We start from the raw sequence: 16,344 nt of genomic DNA on the forward strand, positions 1-16,344 counted from the left end.
TCACATAAATTTAGACTCTTGGGTAAAACAACATACTGGGAGCAAGCTTTTAACTCACTCAGTAACTTCAGGGGAAGAATGTCAGTAATTCAGTATAAAATGTAACATATGTTGCCTCCTAAAATATTCCAAAAATAATTCTGTTTCAAGCAAACAAAAAACAAGTATCAAAAGCATGTCTTTATTCAATGAAATATAAAACATTCTTTTTACTTCTCTGAACTTTGAATCTTTATATCTCTCATCAAGTACATAATAAATTATAATGGATCATTATCAGTGATATCAATTATATCACTGTTTCAATGAAAATAACAAAACCCTTTAAACTGATAAAAATCTTCAACAATAATGGAAAACAGTTGATTTCTGACAGGCACATTTAACAGAAAGTGAAATCTACCTTTTCTTCATGTTTATGTAATCATAAATACATGAAACTTAATGACTCTTTAGCAGAACCTCTAAAATCCAGCAACGTGCATTAGGGTTATTAAATGAACTTGATACTTTCATTTTATTGTTTTGTTTTATTTGCTCTTTAAGCACAACTGCAAAAATGACAATTTATCTTTTATTGTAAATAATTTCAACAATCAACAGCACAGCAACAGTCTTTGAAATTCACTTTTCTGCAAATATCAGTAGAAAATATATCAGTCATGTTCGGATTATGACCTTTATTTTATACCTTTAAAAATGTTATAAATAGCAACAGAAATTCAAGGGACAGAATCCTGTAACCAAGACCAATAATGGAAATCAGGCACAATAACTGGATCTGTGACAGTTGCATTAAAAGTACTTTGACATCAGCATTTAATATGATAAAATTATTCAAACAATAAGGTACTCTTTTCTGTATTCAGGTATTTAGTAAATAAGTAAATGAGTTATTTTATCATAAATCAGAACAAATTTAAATATTTTATTATGGCAATAATAATAACTTGCATGCAAAACTTACACCAAATTGTTTAAAATGGCCATATTTTGAATTAAATTAAACCAAAAGGAATCTTTCAATAGATCTGATGTCTGGGAAGCATTGTGTAAAGTTTCATTTTGATGCATATTGCCTTTACTGATTTACAGCTTGGTAGGTGTATACAATATTAACCATAATTTGATCTAAATTAAACAAAGACTTAATCCAATAAAATACTAGTAGTTGATACAAAGATACAGCTTGCTGCATGCAAAAGTTTTCAAGTCAAATAAGGGCCATCATTTAAATTAAACTCAACCAAGAGTAATCTACAGTACAATCGCGATTCTACGAAAAGCCAAGGGACCTGCCGTTTTTTTCCGTAATATCGCATTTTCGTTCGAGTGAAGCATAGGAAATTTCGCTATATAGCACCTTAATATCTATATACGTAACCCGTGATATTTAAACATGTGATTTTCTGAACTCAGATCGTATGTAGAATGTAGAACGGGTTTTTTTTCTTCACTTTTTATTCACTGTACATAAAACACATACAGGGTACAATGTTGCACGAGAAAAAATAGCAATTGCATATTCCGATACCCTCATACCCTTTACCAATTGTTTGGTATAATAAAACGACAATATACAGACGATCAGGACTTAAATATTGTTTTATTTTCTTTATGCAGTGATTGTTTGAGACGTATAGATATCGAAGCAAGTGTGACTTGTATGCCATCCGATCGGATAGTTATAGGAGAAAAAAATAACCACTAACTTGTTCATAGTGTATAACGTATGTGTTTCGAATTTAATTACTAAGTTTCCACACTTTAATCACTGTTTACGCCCAGCTAAATGATAGTGACACTTTCCACTCTAAAGCATTTTCAGGCCGTTATGGAAGGTGTGAAAACTTAGACGAATCATTCGTAAAATCGCAACTAAAACAAGTTGAAAACAGGCTTTAAAGGCATAACAATACATTCGTAGGAGCGCATTTTCGTAAAATTGCATTTTCGTAAAACCGCGACTTTGTTGCATAGAAATAAGAAGGAAAGCAGCCGGGACCACAACACCTTTTCGTAGTATACCGGTATTTCGTTAAATTGCGATCTGTAGCACCGCGAATCCACTGTATATTGGTTATTTTAGTAGATTTGAGATCTAGGAAGCCTTTTGTAAAGTTTAAATCCAGCACATGCACTGGTTACTGAGAAAAAAACTTGCACACAAAACTTTATCCAATGTGTAACACTGACGTCAATGCCAACACTGACACCCATATCCATGCCCTGGCAAGTAGAACCACTCTCACTATTCTTCAAGCTACGAAGTGTAAATATTTAACCATTTTTCATTTCTTACAAGAAATTTCAAATAAAAGTTACAGGATAGAATCTTCCTGAAAAGAAAGCAGCAGTTTCCCCATTATTCAGTATAAAATTTCAGTTATGGCAGTGAATTAACCTACCAATGTTCAGAGATTCTGCAGTATGAAATTTGTTCTATGTAAGCAGGTGACAACAGTTCTCTCAGACTCACATAAGTATCAAACACACAACCTTTTGACAGCCTTGACACCGTTGTGCCATACTTTCTCTAACCAGCATATTTTGTGAATCTATACACTGAAGTTCCTGAGTTATGTTATAAGTACCTGCACAATGACAATTCTAACACCTATATATAGATATTCAATAATAATTGCTATATCATATATTCAATAGCATATGAAGGAGATTTCTCACCTGGACAGACATACAGACTACTAACAATGAGAACTACCAACAATGATAATTCCAACCATATCTCACTCACTAAGTGAAGGGAAACAACTCAAACAGTTTCAATTCTTATTACTGGTAAGAGTTTGCCAAGGACATCCTACACGAAAAATAACAACAGTACACGCAGTTATCTTTTGTTCTGTTGCTATGGTAACAGGAAGATAATAAAATAAACGTAGTACAGATCAAATGAGTTTGACATTTTCTATGAATAAAAAGTACTGACCTTTTCATGTGGATTAAGTATCTGTTCTTCGAAACAAAAACACTGAAATGAAAAGTAAATTTACAGGAATATCATAATTCTTTCTTAAGATAGGTGTATCTTTACACTATAAAGAAACAATGGAAACAACACTAACTGCAAACATTCTCTAATCATAATTATTTAAGTGATTACTGTGAAATCATTAATAAAGTGGGGGACTAATTTTCGTGGATTTCGTGGTTGAGTAAATCCACGAAATTTAATCCCAACAAACAAGTAAAATTCCAATTCATTTTATTTTCAAAAGCTGAAACGACAAAAAACATGAAAATTCATGCCCACGAAATTAAATGATTCCACAGTACTTTGACAAATCTAATTGTCCGCTATACACATGTAAATTATGTTACAGGATTATAACAGGCATCATACTGATTAATTCTGTCTGTTCAAAATGTAGGATATCTATTGTTCTATTCTGTTCTAACCTGTAATTTTGATAGATTGACTGATTTATTTTTTTTACGCTATTGTATCACAGGTATTGTTCATGTTTTGATTGCACCTGTTGGTTTGTCTTTTGTTTGACTACAATGAATGTCTGCCATATCTATTTATATACATATATATACATATATATATATATTATCAAATACATTTTACATGCTTAATGAATTAAGGTGACTTATACCCCCATTTGGCTGGGTGCCTTTTTGTATTTAAAATTATTGTTATAATTGTATTATTACTGCACATGTCATTTCTTAACTTATCTTATAACAGTTCTGGGATACTTATCACAATTAATTTGTTTTCTTTAGGTTATATAAACTTTCCTACATAAAATGACAGAGGTTGCATGAATAGCCTTACAAAAAGTGCCTTTAATCAAGTCATACTACTTAAATTAATAAATAAGTACAAAGTACTGAGAAGTTGATTCTATTCAGGTAGACGGGCAGATAACAGTGTGTATGTGCATTAGGTGTTTAACGTCTTTTTCAACAATTTTTCTATCATATAAATGTCAGTGTTTATTTGTAGAAGTGAGCACAATGTCAAGCTTCATAGTGCTGCCTCACAGGAATACCACACCATAGACATGTGACATGATACCCCACCCAGTCACATTATACTGACACCTGCCTGACCAGTCCTACTAAAATCCTCTTAATGATAAGCACCAAAAAGGAAGCTGCTAATACCATTATTCATTAAAAAGAATCACATATCTTCTTTACAATTTACTATCATTTGGGTATGTCTCCATGCTCATTTTTAAGGTATAGACAAGACAAATGAGCCGTGCCATGAGAAAACCAACATTGTGCGTTTGCAACCAGCATGGATCCAGATCAGGATCCATGCTGTTCGCTAATGGTTTCTCTAATTGCAATAGGCTTTGAAAGCGAACAGCATGGATCCTGACCAGACTGCGTGGATGCGCAGGCTGGTCTGGATCCATGCTGGTCACAAACCAACTATGTTGGTTTTCTCATGGCATGGCTCAAATAAATAATCAATTTGAAATTGATATTTAAATAAGAGAACCAAGAAATGAAGGAAACTGAATTTAACTCATGACATATTAAATTTATTTTTAAAAAAAATCTTAAATTTTTACTTATGTACATATAATATTATGAAATTCATACAAATGATTATAATTTATATAAATTCTAAAATTAAGATGATCTTTTTTGTCATTTTTTTGTTACCAAGAAAATTTCGCAAATACTGTACTAAAAATATACTGTAACCCAAATTGCATACTTTCTCTTTTTCTCCATCAGACAACCTTTTTTCTTGTTTTCTGTAGAGGAGGCTTACATAATACACAACAAAACAAATTACAGAAATTACAAGAACCCATACTTTTTCTGAGTTATTTAGATAAAATACTCAGATTTAGACTGGTTTTTACAAAAAATAACACATTTCTAGATAAAAATATCTAAATAAATATCCTTCTTTTGCGTACATATGACAGTCTTATTGTTAAATTTGATTTCTTATTATTATTCAACTTTACAATATTACACACTGTATTAGATCAATTGCACACATCATATGAAACAAGTAGAGCTAATACAAAGCATAACTGAGCCAATATGAGAAAAGTAGGGCCAATATGAGAAAATGGGGCCAATACGGAATTCAAGCATTTTGATTGGTTCAACAGAGAGGGCCAATATGGAGAAGTCACTTCCATCAGATATTTTATGACGCCATTTTGTTTCACATAAAATTATACATTACAATACTTTTTACATTTCTGACAAAAATATGATCTTACATGTTCATGTAATATGTAATAGTCAAGTAAGACTGAACAGACATACGATGTCGATGTACGTCTTTGTATATAATAACGATACTTTTGGCTTATTCTTTATTGTGTTCCGCAAGTTCCTGTCAGAAGTTCTGACAATTTGCAAGGAAAATAATGCAAGGAAATAATGAGAAAATATGTGAAACTCACATTAATTAAAAGAATGAGACTCGTCTTAAACAGACATTTAAATAGTGTGGATTATTTGTGCATGAATAATGGCAATTCACATGCTGGGAAGTGGATGATCTGTCCGCAAGACAGCACACTAGACTTTTCTCAGTGCCTGACTCTGAATTTTGAACTTTGCCAGTAAAAGGGGCATAAATCTGTCAAAATTCTAATCAGAGTTATGGGAATTGTTTCTTATGGTGAAGCCTTTGATAGTATATAACTGTTTTAAGTTTCAAGCCAATAGCATTGACAGTAACAGAGATATTGAACGTTATATAAAACTTTAACCAAAAAATTCTAAAACTGGGAAATAATAATAAAGTATACAAAATAAGGATGACTTTTTTGTGAAATGTTACTAAAAATATATCATTTTTGGCACTGATTAAAAAATACCTGGCACTGTTCCAATTGTTTATAAATGTTTAAATCTAGAGTTTTTAGATGTGGAAAAATACCATAAATCTTGGAAATAGAAACAATTTGTTCATTGTCCTCGTGGAACATCCTGAATTCGTCGTGGCAGATCGTTTCTATACTTGATGTTGCTGTTACATCTATTGATGTAGGTGAGTTCATGACGGGTGTTGCTGGTTTACTAGTTTCTGGTGTTGGTGGTAGTGGTGAGATCAGTGGTTGTATATCAAAGTCGCAGAGAGTGATAGGTAGCTTTTTCTCCTTGTGTCTCTTAGCTGTTAATTTCATATCAGGTTGACCTGTTTTCCCAAGCATTATTCTAAATCTCGGAGTTTTCATCAAATTTTTGGTTTGGGTTGGTTACAGCTGGGAAGTTAACTCTGGCTTGCGTTCTTTCATTGTGACCTTCTCGAATGTGGCCTCGGGAAATCCATCTATGTTTAGTGAGTGTTTTTTCAGGTTGTCCTTTCTGGAATATAATTTATCGCACCAGGAACACTTGAATTTGACCGTTTTTTCCTCAAGACTCTTCTTATGGCTGTACTTCTGGTGTTTTGTTGTAGCTGTATATCCGCATATGTCACATAAATATGTGTAAGGTGGTAAGAAGTTTTCAAGCTTAGTTGCTATATAAATGTCGTCGCTCATCATGTTATCTATTGTACTAAATTCATGCCCTGAGGCTCTCTGGTCTTTAATTTTCTGATCCATACTTCTTCGGTACGCAATCTTTTGTTTATGTGACATTCCCTCTGCTGAATGATTCTGACGTTAATATCTTTGGCATTGTGATTTGCGCTGCTAAAGTGGCAGGAAACTGGTCTGACGTTGTTTTGTGTTCTGAAGTCTGCGAGATGGCCATAAAATCTATCTCTCAGAGTATTACCCATTTGTCCAACATACTGCATCTTACATGACTTGCATGTGATGAGACAAATCACCCTGATTGTTGAACATGTGTAATGGCCTGATACAGTATAGGTTTCATCTGTTGTTGAGCTTGTAAAATGTGTTGAATTGACATTGCAAACGAAACAGTTCTTACCACAAGTGTAGCTACCCTGTTTTAGTTTGTGTTTAGTTAGATCAGACCTAACCAACACATCTCTCACATTTCTGGCCCTGCGTGTCACTGCTAAGATTTTGGCGTTTTTGATGAAAGCTGTAGAAACATTTGACGTTAGGATTGTTAGGTGTGTGTCGAAAATGCATTGTACTCTTGGGGTGAATGGACTGTATGTAGTAATAAATGGTATTATTTTCCGTTGTCTTTCCCATTTTGTTGTTTCGACAGAAGAGTGTACCTGTCTAATTTTTCTGCCTTCTTGATTGCTTTTTGTATTAGATTTGTTGGGTATCCCCTGGCTCTTTTTTTGAGAGGTAGTCTGTGCATGTTCGATAAGCCTGGTCATCACTGCATATTTGACGTATTCTTACCGCTTGGCTATAAGGAATGCTGTTATTTTGGAGTGTCGGGTGGTAGCTAGTATAGTGTAAATACATGTGGGCATCTGTCGGTTTCGTGTAGAAGGAGGTGTGTAGCTGCCCAGTGCTGTCTTTTGTGATCTGTGTGTCTAGGAAGTTAGCAACGTTAGCATCAAACTCGGAGATCTGTTCATAGAATTTATCATTGAATTTAAAGCACGTCTTTTTCAGAACAAAAAACATTGGTCGTAGTATGATCCAAGTTTTTGGTTCATGGTTCTGACATTTGTCTAAAGCTTCTTTAAGGGCGGCTATGCCGTCTTTGTGTGGCATGGACGTGTAAAGGGCTGATACATAAATAGTGACTAGGAGTGACTGTTCAGGAATCAGGCCTAGATTGTGTAGTTTCCAAAGGAAGTCATTGGTGTCTTTAATATATGACACTACTGACTGTGCTAAAGGTTTGATACAGTGGTCGATAAACTGAGATAGTTTTTCCGTAGGACCATTACAAGCCGAGAATATCAGTCTGCCAGGATTGTTAGGTTTATGTATTTTAGGTATAAGGTACAAAACTGGTGTTCTGCAGTATTTAGGTCGTAGGAAATTTATCGATTCTTTCAGGAGTACATGTAGTTGGTACTTTTTCAGATAATCTAAAAACAAAAATTCAAAGTTAAAAAGGGGCATAAATCTGTCAAAGTTCAAATCAGAGTTATGGGGATTGTTACTCCTGGTGTAGGCTGTGATAGTAAATAACTATTTCAAGTTTCAAGTCAAAAGCTTTGATAGTAACAGAGATATTTGACTTTATCAAAAACTGTAACCAAAAAATTCCAAGTTAAAAATGTAGCAACTCCCAAAAATGGCCTTTATGAGTGATTGTGTTTTTAGCAATACCGTATCTGTATTTAACTGAGGTATGGAGTTGCTACCTATGGAGTGATTGTGTATGTAACCAACTAACCATACCTATATCTCATTGATGAATCCTGCTGTCACAAATGGAGTGACTATATAGCAATACCTAACATGTATTTTATCTAAGTAATACCTTACCTGTATTTTATTGAAATATGGGGCTGCTATATATGGAGTGACTGTATATGTTGCAATACCAATTATAGGTTTGTCAGTGGGATTCTCTGCCCCATAGAAAGCTAAAGCTGTCTCCCCTGGTTTCACCTGCAATAAAGTTTAGGCAAGTTATGATTAGTAAGTATTTAACACTTCTTAGAGTTGGTTTGTCCTACAGGCCTTCAGTTTTTGTTGTTATGTTAACTTTCATAAACAGATATGTGTTTGCCATTAATTCCTTCTTTCTAACTTATCTAACACAGGAGTCTGAAATTCTATCAGTAAGACTTCGGAAGTCTATCTTTAAACAGGAGCACCGCCTTGCGGGTGCTGACGCTCATCTGATTTTTTTTGTGTAATAGAAATATTGTCCTACCCATGATTTTCTAAGTCTAAAAAGGGCCATCATTCTTGCAAAAAGCAGGATAGAGTTATGTTTCTTGACCACTTATGATGGTGAAAAACTGTTGCAAGTTTTAAAGCAATAGCTTTGATAGTTTATGACAAAAGTTGACTTAAACGTAATACTCAACCAAGACAATGATTTTCTAAGTCCAAAAGGGGCAATAATTATTGCAAAAAGCAGGATGGAGTTATGTTGCTTGCTGTACAGGGTCAGCTTATGATGGTGAACAAGTGTTGCAAGTTTCAAAGCAATAGCTTTGATAGTTTAAGAGAAAAAGTTGACCTAAACATCAACTTAACCAAGAAATCTGATATTTTCTATGTCCAAAAGGGGCCATAAATCTTGCAAAAAGCAGGATGGAGTTATGTTTCTTGCTGTACAGGGTCAACTTATGATGGTGAACAAGTGTTGCAAGTTTTAAAGCAACAGCTTTGATAGTTTAGGATAAAAGCTGACCTAAACATAAAACTTAACCAAGAAAACTGATTTTCTAAGTCCAAAAGGGGCAATAAATCTTGCAAAAAGCAAGATGGAGTTATGTTTTTTGATGTACAGGGTCTGCTTATGATGGTGAACAAGTATTCCAAGTTTCAAAGCAATAGCTTTGATAGTTTAGGAGAAAAGTCGACCTAAACATAAAACTTAACCAAGAAATCTGATATTTTCTAAGTACAAAAGGGGCCATAAATCTTGCAAAAAGCAAGATGGAGTTATGTTTCTTGCTATACAGGGTCAGCTTATGATGGTGAACAAGTATCCCAAGTTTCAAAGCAATAGCTTTGATAGTTTAGGAGAAAAGCTGACCTAAACATAAAACTTAACCAGGCAACGCCGACGCAGACGCCGACGCCGACAACCGCTCAAGTGATGACAATAACTCATCATTTTTTTTCAAAAAATCAGATGAGCTAAAAAATTACCCCCTATATATAAAATAAACAATATATAAGGAGTATCTTTTTAAAGATAGGCTTCTTACTGATATAATTTCAGACTCCTGTGTTATCTAATGGCTAACAGTCCGCTAACACCTCTATCCTTCTCGAACTATACACACACTTCTACAGTCATTTAATTCTAATGTGTCTCCACAAAAACAGATGTGAAATTTCTTTTTAAGTTATAAGCATCATTCTTTACTATCATACAATAGTATTTTAAAAGTATGTTTGATTCTTCCTTCTAATAAACTTGGCAACTCTGAATCCTTTTTGTCAGTTGTATCGCCATAAAAAAGAACTTTAAATAAATGTCCTTGACTCGAAGAAACTTTACTAACTTTTATTTTTGTCTGTTGAGGTTGAAAGTTCCATTTCATTGCAGCATGACGGTCAGCATTAAAGGTCACAATTATTTCTCTATCTTCCACTGTTTCCATGGTACCAACCTTTGACCTATCGTGACCTTTGCTTAACTCAGGATTGCCACCAAAGCCAAATTGCTGGAACACAAATAAAAATCAAGGTATCTTATGAAGTGCAGTATATCAACCATACAAATAAGATTACAATGGTAACAATAATATACATGTAGATGCTCTGTTTCTCCAAAACTTGAAGAACACATATATATGAAACATTCTGTTTCTCTGAATGATTATTACCCAACCATTTTCAGCTTAATACCTCTGAGTACAACTTTTACTCTGTCAGATAAAGCTGAATCAATGTATAAATTTGGTTACTGCACTAGCTCATACAGGAAGATGGTGTGTTAGCATGAAAACTGAACAACGGTCAATATTTCACTTCTTAGATAATACATTGTACTGAATACCTTCCAGACCAAATCTTTCATCTGGTGCTCAGTATTGTCAAAGTCCTTACTGAAACCACCATATTAGTGAGGTCATTAATAAGAATTTATCAGGAGAGTAACATTGATGATGGGCCAACAGCACCACATTTTTTAACAAAGTTCAGACAGGGCCTTATAATGATGCTAATTATCCAGTCTGATGAAGATCCATCCAGCAATTTATGAGAAGAATTTAAAGGTATTTCTATTTTTAGCTCTAGCTGCCCCTAAAAGAGGCCAAGCTCCCCTTTTGACTTTACTTTGAAGAGGGCCTTATAATGATGCTACAGACAAAGTTTAATGAAGATCCATCAAGTGTTTCATGGTAAGTCACTGAACAGCTTTTTCTATTTTTAGCTCTGGTGGCTCCTAAAGGGGCCAAGATTAAAAATTTGAACAAACTTGATAGAGGACCATGCCAGGATGCTACTGACCAAGTTTGGTGCAATTCTGACCATCAGTTTCAGAGGAGATATCAGAAGGGAAGTGTGAAAGGATGGATGGACAGACTGAAGACAGACAGTGAGCAATTACAATACTCACTGTGAGCATTTTATGCTCAAGTGAGCTATAAACGCAACAGTTTGTCAGCACATAACATATATTGCCAATACAAGGCAAACAGAAGTGTCAGGTATTGTGTAGCCAATTATCATTTATTTCAACATAAATAAAAGTTACAATGTTCAGCATACAATATACAAAGCGTCTGTTATTGTCAATGACACTTTTTTTTATAAAATAAGGGCAATTTCTAGATCACTTCTGTTGTTTACAAATTTTCAGACTTTACTGTGTTCACTTTTTTCTGAGAGTACTGTTAAGAATATACAAACCCTGCAGAATATCTTGAACAATGGTACTCCAGAGTATGCCAGTCCTGTACACAGCATCAGGAGTGACAGTAAATATAATACTGCATCTGTCTTACTCATAGTTTGTCCTCCACTTCCACTGGACATATACCTCATATACACAGATCTATTTCCCTGTCTTAGAAGTGGTAGGATGCTAACACGACCATTCTGTGTACATCCTTGGTTAAACAAAGTTCTGATTAATACTTTTCTACCTAGTGAGAGAGGACTGATCGAACGCTCTTGCAGGATTCTGTGTCTTAATATATGGACAGCTTCCTTCCACTGTGAGACATTCTGAGTATGTGGACTGATAACGTGTCTTGTAGCCTGACTATGTAGGCGCCGTGTAGCCAGCAGACAAAACCTGGCAGACAGGCTTGGACATGAACCTAGGAGTGTTGCCATTACTTCTCTGGATGCTGGGTTTGATCACTCTGATAAATTATAAGAAAGATTTAAATGATTATAAAATATCACGCAGAGTAATACCAATATAATTATAATCTTTTAAACATGCTCCAAAAAGGAAGTTTAATAAACAACTTTCTACTTCAAACTTTGGCAGCCTGGCCCATGAACACTTCTTATTTTGGGTATACATGATTTTCCATAAAAAAGTTATGATATCACAGAAATGCTTCGCATACATTCCAAAAGTAACAATATTATTAACTGCCCGTGCTTGACACACAAATAATTATATACTGTGCAATGCTGCCACACTTGTATTTGACCATGCAATGTTAGAATTTCTATAACTTGTGACATTAATACAATCATTCTAAAAAGTTAATTAAACATACTGTGTAAAATGTTACTTTTTGCCTTTTTTTCCCCCACATAATCACACTTTTACTTTGCCAGAACTTACTAAATATAAAGGCATGTTCTTCGTTCATGCTAATTTTTATAAAAATCTTCAACATTTTTGCAAAAGCTCATTGTTGGGTCAGAAATAATTACCCAAAAGCAGACTCCGGCAAAAATATTAGAGAACAGTTTTACCTTCCTCACAACCAGTTAAATAGTAAATTTTAACTGTCAAACTCTTTAACTTTATGATCTATATATTTTAACCAATTAATGTAATTTTTCATAATATACAACTGAAGCTTTTTACTCTAAAATGTTTAAAAAAGAAACAAGGCCAATGCAAATTTAAAGGATGCGTTCATCCCACTAAAATATTCAACTTTTTATTTTAATATTAAACACTTAACATGAACTGTTTGGCATTGGACAATTACTGCTTGATAGTCAAAATTTTGCATTCAGCAACTTGCAATTAGCATGGTGCATCAGCCTTCAGTAAGTATGGACTATCAGAATATTCAGATGGTAATTGTCAATTGTAAATGCTAATTGTTAATTGCAAATCTGAAACAGCAGGTTCCAAATACTAAGTTTTGTTTTTTAAATAAAGTGCTGAAGTTATCACTGGATAAATGCTTCCTTTAAATAGTCATTGGCCTTTATCACATTATTTATTTTGTCCCTGTTAATTTTTTTTTAACATATTTTAGTGTAAAAATGCTTCTGTTTCCATGCTTCACATCAACTTGGCAGAACAATGTATAAGTTAAAAAATTTAAAGGTTACTGGTTGGCGAGATAACTTCGGCACTAAATCGCAAGTTTTGGCAATATTTTACTCATCTGTGTAAATATGTCATAATCTGCATATCGAAACAAACTTCAGCTTGTCGCTTTTCTGGTGAAACCACAAAAGTTATATTTAGAAAAGGAACATGATGTAGTATGGGGCCCAGAATGGGGTACCTAAAATTAGACCTCTTGCATTGCAGGAGTAGATAAAATCTGCACCTGATATTTTTTGCTTATAAAAAATCTAAAACATGAAAAGTTATTACTGGTAATCTTTAAACAGTTGCTAACAGTGGTTTTATGTATATCTGAACCGTTTAGTTCAATGTATTAACTCGTAACGCCAGAGTAGCTAAATGGCATACTAATACTCTGTCCGGTAACTGCTAATTTATTTTAGGTCGATTGTGAAGGAAGTTCTACAACTTATATTAATCACTCTCGACACCTCATTCCTGATGGAATCTATCGCCATGTGGGTATGAGAGAAGAGACCAGTTTCCCTTTTAACGCTGAGTGCCAAGCAAGGGAGCTACTGGTACCATTTTTCACGTCTTTGGTATGACGCGGCCAGGGATTGAACCCACGACCTCCCACACTCGAAGCGGATGCTCTACCACTAGGCTATCAAGGATTGGAAAACAATGTTCAGTAAATCACTCATTTAATTTTATACATAATACTTTAAGTTTACCTGAGCTTCCTTCTGTTTGATGTCTCTTGCCTAGTTAGAAACGCATATATTTTAGAAACCCTTACCTAAAGAAAAGTCTGCAGCAAAAGGCACTGAAATTTACGCAGGACAATGTCTATTTTGATGCATTAGGGCATTCAGTTTTTTCACATCCATGCGACCTAAATGTAGTGTGCATGCTCAACGTAATATTTTGTGGCAAGATTCATTTAAAACTTAAATGACGATTGTATCTTTTATTTTTCGGTTAAACACCTGTTTCAACAGTATTTAAATCAACCTGTTATCTTGTAAAATTCTCGATTATGTGTATTTTACTGACTTGTTGAGTAAATTAATCTTACCTCATAAATCGGAAAAAAGTTTACTGAAAGGGCGGAGTTACCTTTATAGACGAGGTCCAAAAAATAGCTTCAGCATCACCGCTTTTGTGACGTAAAGGTAAAATTCTACCAATTTAAAAAATGCAATGTGCTAGAAGTACTGTAGTAAATACTTACCGATTTAATTTTGACTAGACGTTTAATAATTGCAGATTATGAATGTTTCTTACCAGTGGTGAACTTGATTTTATGGGATGACGAGGTTTATCGATTTGATTAGGAAATGGCAAGGTTATCTATCATTCTATGCAGCGAGGTTATCTAGCCAACCAGTGTCATAGCGAGCATAGCTCGCAAGCAATTGCGCGATGCACAATTGTGAGCGCATAGCTCACCTTACGGCAATGTGTAGGCGAATATTTCAAGTGTGCTGAATGAGGCAAAATGATGTAGCTGAAAAAACTTTGTCGACGTCAGGGGGTCGCCATTTTTTCTACTTCCGTCAAAGTCGGGAAAAAATTGTTTGTGTTTTTTTTTATTTCATATTTGAGTTATAATCTCTATATTTATTTAGGTGTCTTTATTTTTAAAAAGTTATGTTATGGACATAATTTCAATTTTGCTTTTATTTCACGAAAAGCACACCCTAGCGGACAGGTGCTCACAGGAAATGCTTTGTTCGCAGTGAATACAGAACTTCATTTGATTGCTGAATATTATCCATCACTTAAAAATAATGCAAGAAAGATTTCCAGTTGGTAGAAAAAAATATTATTTTCTTTTAAAAGATCAAGCATTGGCCAGAAAATGGGAAAAAATGTCATTAATAGCAGAGCTACCGGTGCCACGAAATGGTGCCGACAGCGTCGCATTATGGTTAGACGTGTGAAAAAGAAAATGAATAAAACTGTGTATAGAATTACTATCGAGTTGAAAATTCGTGGTACTTTTTTGGAATCGGTGTTGTTCGGGTTTCTTCCAGTACACAATGCTCATAGCAATTAATCAGTAAGACGTCAGTAGACGCTTGCTGTTTATGGCTGACAAAAGCATTTCGCTTACTGCTTTGAACGTTGAATGAAAATGTAAATGAGCGTCTGATAATAAGAATTTGCTGCTAAATATACATTTTCTATGAAGAAAAAAAAGATAAAATACAGAATTTTCAATGCGAAACAATTTTCGTCACGCTGCCATAACTGAAATTTATTATATTTACTTATATTTGTATTGTTGACGTCATACTTCCACTTCCAGTGGTTAGCAAGTTTGTGTTGAAGACCAAAGGTCAAAAGTTTGATCCTCACCAGAGGCATATATTTTATTTTTTTTAATTTCAGTTTTTTTTTATTTATTTATTATGAGTATTGAAAGTATTGTAAAAAATAAAGTCATTCATGTGAAATTTAACAAGTGTTTTGTTAGTGATGTCAGGTTCCAATGTACTGTCTGTACAGTAGTCATTCTATACCAGTGGTGCTAAAAGATTAACCATAAAAATGTCATAGACTGTTAACTTAGCAGTTCAGTAAATAAAACAGGAGTTTTCGAGAATTTCGGCAAACAGTGATTTTCTCTGGATAAAATTCTAATCATTAACTTTTAAAGATGGCTAGTCTTTTGGGTTTTAAACAAGCTTTGTACATGTAAATGATTTTCATTGTCCAATACCAGACGTCTATCATAGCATTGCCTTAAAGTTGGACACATTTTCCTTCTAAGAAGAACCGTAACTTTCTTTAGTTTGTATATAGCAAATTTGTAGAGTTTTCGCATGTCAAGATTTAATCTTAATGCATTCTAAGACATTCATTCAGAAATCATGAATTATCATTAATTCTTAAAATTTTAATAGATCTAAAAGAACATATAAACTTCCTAAAACGGATCCATAATTCCAGCAGCACTCCTTTAATTTTCAAGGGGCACTGGTGATTTTTCAAGGGAGCTCTGCCTTCTAGGTAGCACCTAAGTTCATATTAAGCATAAAGCCACATGAATGTGGCAAATAGGTAATGACGTCACCGTGACACCTGCTTTCCATAAATTTTACAACGTATGATATTCGCTGTTACAGGTATGATGACACCAATTTTTTTTTCTTTTTAAGTGCATGAATAGGTTCTCGTGGATTATTTTGAGCAGTGAATAGTTTTTTTTTGTTGTTTAAGCTACGCTTGCTCAGAGGCTTTGCCTTTTTCATATTAAAAGTTATCATTTAGCAATATGCATTTAGCTAATTAAAATTCATGATATGGCATGTAGCATTCGAATGTAGGACGTTTTGGCCAGCGGACGTTTTG

At 34.1% G+C, this 16,344-nt stretch overlaps 1 protein-coding gene across 1 annotated transcript in view; it reads right to left on the reverse strand.

Moving 5' to 3' along the window:
• LOC123564143 (cytochrome c oxidase assembly protein COX11, mitochondrial-like) overlaps window positions 1-16,344 on the reverse strand; it is a 53,112-nt gene that overhangs the window by 35,988 nt on the left and 780 nt on the right. Inside the window, exons 2-5 of the mRNA XM_053536810.1 lie at window positions 11,397-11,854; window positions 10,043-10,204; window positions 8,340-8,465; window positions 2,951-2,992 (exon numbers count right to left, since the gene is read on the reverse strand). Coding sequence (XP_053392785.1) covers window positions 2,951-2,992; window positions 8,340-8,465; window positions 10,043-10,204; window positions 11,397-11,825 — 759 coding nt within the window. The 5' untranslated portion in view covers window positions 11,826-11,854. The remainder of the gene's footprint in view (window positions 1-2,950; window positions 2,993-8,339; window positions 8,466-10,042; window positions 10,205-11,396; window positions 11,855-16,344) is intronic.

The sequence above is a fragment of the Mercenaria mercenaria genome, chromosome 2 (genome assembly GCF_021730395.1).
Source record: "Mercenaria mercenaria strain notata chromosome 2, MADL_Memer_1, whole genome shotgun sequence".
Lineage (NCBI taxonomy): Eukaryota > Metazoa > Mollusca > Bivalvia > Venerida > Veneridae > Mercenaria > Mercenaria mercenaria.